Genomic DNA, 7,364 nt, shown 5'->3' on the forward strand with positions numbered 1-7,364 from the left:
TGAGTCGTGGGAAAGCATCCACGGCTTATCACCTTGCCGTAACGTGATGACTTGATTGTTCTCTTTGATCCATTGGAATGGAANTTAAGTATATAGGTGTCAATTATTGTGACAACACTTTTACTTCTGTCTTTTTTATCTGTTGTGACTCAAATAGGAAAGTTTATCTTGTAAGTTCTCCTTTCTCTCCCTCTATCTCTATCTCTATCTCTATCTCTATATCTATCTAGATCTCTATCATTATCACTATCTCTATCTTTATTTCTATCTCTATCTCTATCTATATCACTATCACTATCTCTATTTTCTCTTTCTCTATCTCTATCTTTATCTCTATCTCTATCTATATGTATCTCTCTCAAATTAAAATTATATATATATATATATTAAAGGTTTTCTCAAAGTAGTTGATTAGATGTCTTTGAATCACAACACGTACATGATTTGAAGGATCTCTAGAGGAAGCATGTTGGATATAGGCTTTGCTCCTATATGCCACTCGGCCCAACAAGATCTGCTAAATATATTAAACTCAAATTTTGGCTCGACAAGTTAAAGGAAGCCCCACTAAGCTTCGTAAAGGACAATCTTGGAAATTCGCATGGGAACCCTAGATAGCTCTAGGTCAACAGCCGCATAAAAAAGTAGAGGGCATTTATTGGGATCACCTTCCTGACCCCGAAACATTACCCAAAAGCAATACTTTACATCGAAAACCGAGTTATTGCCTTCTGTGTAATTCGTTTATGCTTAAAAATTGTCATTATTCTGGTCGTCAGCTTGCTTGTAGGCTGCCGAACATTATCTTGACTCTTTGTGAGTAACGACCTCATTTCTCCTTAATAGAAGGACTTGCTCCGTTTTTCCCCCTAAAATCTTGTTTATTAGTATTGCATGTGCTTACCCCGGTACAAAACAAATCAGAAGGTTTTGGGATTCTAAGACCAGGGTTTTGTTTTTTGTTTTTATTAATCGTAATCAGAAGATTTAGGGATCTAAGATGCTATGTGTATCTCTTTTGTCACTTTCGGTTGAGTCTGAATTGGGTTTTCAAAATTTAGTTTCACAATTTTGCAAACGTTGGATCTAGAAACTCAACAAATTTAGGGGTTTTATACAAAGGTTGGATGTTTTTTCTAGTGGTTGATAAAACCTACGCACGATTTTTCAGGTTATGTCTTTTTCTTTGGGTTTTCTGAAAAATATCATATTAAATGTAGAATCTAGCATGATTTATCTGATCTAATGCTTTAGATATTTATAACTTCTACTACGAAACAATTAGGGTTTCTAAGACGTAACATACAGTTTTTTTCATGGTTTTGTGGTATTTCATGTCTTACGGCTCCAAAAGCATACCCATATGTTAAGTTCATATATATATATATATATATATGTGTGTGTGTGTGTGTTTGTGTGTGTGTGTTCTAGGCTTTCTTGAAGTATCTTGTTGATCTTAGGTCAGAAGATGTCAGTAAAAATGGGCAAGACAAGAAGGTTTTCCCTGTTGGTGACCTTCCATCAAGCCTGTTGGAGATAATTAATAATGTATTCTCTTGTGTTAAGAGATAACATTCGTGCATCAGCTATTTGCAAGGCATGGCGTAAAGCCGCTGAATCTGTTTGAGTCGTGGGAAAGCATCCACGGCTTATCACCTTGCCGTAACGTGATGACTTGATTGTTCTCTTTGATCCATTGGAATGGAAGAGGTACACACTGAATTATCTTGAGTTCATAGATCCATAGAAAATCCATGGCAACTGAAACATGAGTTTATATGAATTTCTCAGGTGAAAAAAAGAATTTGGATTTTGTGATCACCAAGACTAAAACCGGCAAAGGATCAGCTGCAACAGAGACATGGAAATGTTGAGATGTGGGAAAGGGTAAAGAAACTAAAACCTTACACACTTTTATTTGTTTGATTTAACGTTTATTTAATTATTTTAACTCCCAGTCTAGAATTCATGATTGGAAAGCGAGTGAATCAAGAAAAAGATTTGAAGATATAAGTCAAAGAGGCCATAATAAAGGAGTTGGTATTATACAGCGTACAAGGGTATAAAAAACTAATCTGATATAATTTTGATATTTTTTAATTTAATTTACTAATCAGGATCACTTATGAGCATGAGTCTTTTGATTTCACTCGTTTTTTCTTCAAAAGAAAATTGTACGATTTGCTAATGAACTGCATCGAATTTGGATAGAATTTCTATAAACGGAGAGCAGAGAATACTGAGACGCAGAGGAAAGAAGCTCAAGAGAATTTTTCCACAGCAGAGGTTTAAAAAAAAATATGTTTCTTACATGAAACCTCTATTGTTGAATATTCTCTTTAACTTCTCTCATCTGCTTGTCATTATTCTCTACTCTCGGCTTTTGGAAATTCTATCCAGCTATGACGTAGTTTATTTGAAAATATTAACATTGTTTTTTTGAAGAAAGAACGAGCTGATTAGTCAAAAACTCAGAATCATAGATTGAGACATCCAAGTCAAGTCGTATTATTTTTTATACCCTTAGCACACTTGTATAATGCCAACTCTTTTTTTCTTGGCCTCTTAGAGCATAATTATCAGTGGATTGTTAGAAGGGAAGTTCTTAAATTTTTTATGAATTAATTGTGTACTGTTTGGAATATAAGAACCATGATCTCTTAAATAAAATTCTTTCTTCCATTGGTAGGTTCTTATTTTGGGTCTCTTTTTTTTGAAAATATTGTTTTTTTAAATTTAAAAATTTTAAATAGAATATAAGTGGTATAAATGTGTAAACAATTAAGATTTTATAAAATTAGAAAATATTGCATTTTAATTAATTTTTAAACATACAAAACATAATAAAAACATTAATACATATTACAACAGAAGTGCAATTTATATATGGAGAGAATGATTAATTTTAATACTGATTTGCTCCAAATTTTGCCTAAATATTCTCAACCAAATCATATTGCAAACATTTATTTTTGTCTCGATCACGAACATCCTTTCGACTCTTGAGCATAGTAGCGACACATGAAGGCATGGGTGTTGGAAACGTGTAGTCAACTTCTGAAGCTCTACTTGACTCCATTTGTGTGAATTCAGTTTCATCAAACAGAGTGTATCCATCTCGTTTGTCCTCTACTATCATATTGTGCAGTATGATACACGCTCCCATTATTTTCCTAATTTTTACTTTATCCCAAATAAGAGCCGGGTTTTTGACTATGGCAAATCGAGCCTGCAAATCTCCAAAAGCACGCTCTACATCTTTATGCACAGCTTCTTATTGTCTCGCAAATAAAGCGGCTTTTGGAGTTTGTGGCAGTGGAATAGATTGGATAAAAGTAGACCATTTTAGATAAATACCATCCGTCAGATAGTAAGCCAATTTATACTCATGTCCGTTGACACTGTATTTAACTTTAGGAGCTCGACCATGCAAAATATCATCGAAGGCTGGAGATCGGTCAAGAATATTGATATCGTTTAATGTACCTGGTAGTCCAAAGAAAGCATGCCAGATCCAGAGATCATATGAAGCCACCGCCTCTAAAACGATTGTGGGCTTTCCAGATCCGCGGGTGTATTGACATTTCCATGCGGTGGGACAATTCTTCCACTCCCAATGCATACAATCGATGCTTCCTATCATGCCGGGAAATCCGCGTAACTCGCCAATGTCGAGTAGTCTTTGAAGATCTGTTGGTGTGGGTCTTCTCAAGTACTCATCTCCAAATAAATTTACGACTAAATTTGTAAAATTGTCCAAGCATGATAGCGCCACGTTTGCAGAAAGTCGGAAGTATTCGTCAAACACATCAGCTGCAGAACCATATGCCATCATACGAACTGCTGCTGTACACTTTTGCAATGTAGACAGACCCAACCTTCCGGTAGCATCTCTTCTTTGTTGAAAATAGGGAACTTCATTTGCGAGCTTATCCACAATACGAATGAATAATAGCTTGTTCATCCTAAAACGGCGAGGGAAAATGTTGCGAGGGTAAGTAGGATCTTCACTGAAATAATCATTCCACAAGTGGTCATGACCGACTTCTCGATTTCTTTCATTGTGAATTCGCTTTTTTCTTGGTTTAGGTGGTGGTTGACTTTGGATTGGTAGAGTAAGAAGATTTTGCCATACATGATTGGTGATTTGATCGCATGTTTGATTAAAACATTCATCAAGAATGTCATCAACATCATTATGGGAAGAAGAAGCCATATTTAGAGAGTTTGGAAATATAGAAAAGGATTATTGGTGTTTAAAATTTAGAAAAGGAATTGTGTATTTGATCGGTTTAGTGTGTAGATTTTGTGTGTTAGCTTTGGACATGATATAGAAGAAATTGTGGTGTAGAAAACTTAAAATTTGTGGTTCACAAACATTCTCTCAATATGTGGTTTATAATGATAAAAGAACATGTGTGGTATAAATACAAAAATACAATAGTACTTCTAAAAATATGTGGTCAAAGTTCAATACCAAACAAAAGTGAATATGTACTTCTACAATTTTGTGGTAGAAGTACAATGCTACAATAGTGAATCCATATGCTTGTAGCTTCTTTTGGTGTCACGGGTTTAGAATATGCTCCATAGTCTCTCAAATAGTGAATCCATATGTTCGGCCTGCAATATAACCTGAAACACACTGAAACAAATAACACACTTAATTACACTAAAACAAGAAACACACTTAAACAAGAAACAATTCGATTACACTAAAACAAGAAACACTTGGATTACATAAAGCTTGTCCGATTACAAAAAAACACAAGCTTGTCTGATTACAAAAAACACAAACATATTTAGAACACAAACACCATTCAAATATGTTACAACTAAATACTTAGAACACTAAAAACACAAACATATTTCGGATTCAACCTAATGACATCATGTCATTAATTAGCTTCTCCTTAAGAGCTTTTTCTGATTCAATTAGTGAATCCTTTTTAGCAATCAGATTTTCAAGCATCACATGCTTGATATGCTCCTTCTTCATAGCGAAATCCTTCTCTTTCAATTCAAAGTCCTTCTGCTTCATCTCATACATCTTTGAAACTCGATCCAACTGAAATTTCAAGTAAGCTTTCCCAGCTTCCTCCACATCAATGGGTTGGGTTTTAGAGCTTTTATTCAACTTCCCCTTGGCAGCCTTAACACCAGGAGGACGGGCAAGGGTTCATCCATATCAATCGGATGGTGTGCATCCTGTTCAGACCCATCAATACTCGCTCTTCCCCTTTTCACTCCATTACCTTTAATAGATGTGGAGGCACACCATTTTTGATCGTATCTTAAGACAAGCCATGCATGCTTCAAGGTAAACTTCTGTCCATGATCATTAAAGTATATTTGATGTGCTAACTTCAACACATCATCTTCATTCTGTCCACTAGACTTCTCCCTAGTCGCAGCCTCATAACATCCAGCGAACTTGCACACCAAGTCGTTTATCCTCCCCCACCTCTGCTTACAGTGACTCACCTCTCTCTTTGGCCGACCAACAGCATTCGGACAGGATGCAAAGTATTTTGCAATCCTCCCCCAAAAGGATGCAAGTCTTTTGCTGGTTGGAAGCAATCGGATCCTTGCTAGTGTTGAGCCAAGCGCTGACTAACATGATATCATCTGTTGGTAACCATGCTTTCCTTGACTTGCGGTTGTCTTGAGGGGATGGAGGTTCAGATGGAGTTTTAGAACATGGACTATCAAGAAGAGTGTATTCAAGGTTTTGGTTATCAAGTTGACTGTTTAACAAGTTCATATAGCTAGAGGAGGGATGATATGGATTTATGGAGTCGTCTGAATCCATATCCGTGAGAAAGAACTAGTGTTTGTGTTAAAAGAAAGAGTAAAGAGATTGCTAAAGGGTTTTGTGTTTTTACTATGAATCGGTTGTGTTAAAGAAAGAACTAGTGTTTGTGTTTCAAATTCAGACATATATTATTTAAGGCTTTGTGGTATTTCTTGTAGGTCAGAAGAAGATGTCAGTAAAAATGGGCAAGACAAGAAGGTTTTCCCTGTTGGTGACCTTCCATCAAGCCTGTTGGAGATAATTAATAATGTATTCTCTTGTGTTAAGAGATAACATTCGTGCATCAGCTATTTGCAAGGCATGGCGTAAAGCCGCTGAATCTGTTTGAGTCGTGGGAAAGCATCCACGGCTTATCACCTTGCCGTAACGTGATGACTTGATTGTTCTCTTTGATCCATTGGAATGGAAGAGGTACACACTGAATTATCTTGAGTTTATAGATCCTTAGAAAATCCATGGCAACTGAAACATGAGTTTATATGGATTTCTCAGGTGAAGATAAAGACTTTGCATTATGTGATCACCAAGACTAAAACCGGCAAAGGATTCAGCTGCAATAGAGACATGGAAATGTTGAGATGTGGAAAAGGGAAAGAAACTAAAACCTTACACAATTTTATTTGTTTGATTTAACGTTTATTTATTTATTTCTGAGTCTAGAATTTAGGATTGGAAAATGAGTGAATCAAGAAAAAAGATAATCTATTTTCAAATCTTTCTTTTGATTCACTTGCTTTCCAGTCCTGACTTCTAAAATGAGAATCAAAACAAAAACAGAACGTTAAATCAAACAAATAAAAATGTCTATAAGGTTTAGTTGGAGCTATAAAAAAGACTAATGTTGGAGCTATAAAAAAGAAGTGAGTAGGACAATCCAAATCATACCTTTCTCGATCTTCATACCTTTCTTGACCTTTTGGCTAAGATCAAGTATAGTATCTGTTCTTATGCGTTTTTTATCTGTTATGTGAGGACACTGTCCCACTTGATATTAACTCTATTTTTTTAGAGGGAGAGCTCGTTATGGCAGTTCACTGTTTGGGTTCTTGAGCGCGTAGGGTATGCGTTGCACCACTGCAAAGGCTTTTGGCGCACCCCACCACTCCAAACAGCTTAAAACAATATAATATACATATATTCTCGACAATTATTAGATCGAGAAAACATATTTTTGATATTAATCTAAATTTTCTATAAACATGTCACTCATTCAGTCTTAGCACTATTACGTTCAGCTTAAAACGTTAAATATCATATAATATTAATAGCAATTTATCTAATTGTAATTGTTAATTTAAACATTTTATACACAGCTCGAATCAGCCTAAAAGTTTTTATATGTCCGAAAGCCATTTCTTTTGGATCGAATTTGTATATATAAAACTGAATATGCTATCTTTCATGGATCGGATTTGTAGACTAGGCTTCAGATTTTGGCCTTATCTACAAAAGTTAAGTATATAGGTGTCAATTGTTGTAACAACGCTTTTACTTCTGTCTTTTTTATCTGTTGTGACTCAAATAGGAAAGCTTATCTTGTAAGTTCTCC

At 35.3% G+C, this 7,364-nt stretch overlaps 1 protein-coding gene across 1 annotated transcript; it reads right to left on the bottom strand.

The window, feature by feature from the left end:
- Positions 3,275-3,832, bottom strand: LOC109125944. Its single transcript, XM_019228759.1, has 2 exons — positions 3,625-3,832; positions 3,275-3,486 (listed from the first exon to the last, which is right to left on the bottom strand). Exons 1-2 carry the CDS (start codon positions 3,830-3,832, stop codon positions 3,275-3,277), a joined length of 420 nt encoding a protein of 139 aa, XP_019084304.1.

The sequence above is a fragment of the Camelina sativa genome, chromosome 8 (assembly GCF_000633955.1).
Source record: "Camelina sativa cultivar DH55 chromosome 8, Cs, whole genome shotgun sequence".
NCBI classification, from domain to species: Eukaryota; Viridiplantae; Streptophyta; class Magnoliopsida; order Brassicales; family Brassicaceae; genus Camelina; species Camelina sativa.

What these genes read in the sequence shown, in the direction of transcription:
- LOC109125944 (XM_019228759.1), bottom strand. Translation starts at nt 3,832, where the DNA reads ATGGCATATGGTTCTGCAGCTGATGTGTTTGACGAATACTTCCGACTT. An exon ending in CATGATAGGAAGCATCGATT is followed by an intron (nt 3,487 to 3,624) that starts GTATGCATTGGG and finishes TTGGACTACCAG; the next exon opens with GTACATTAAACGATATCAAT.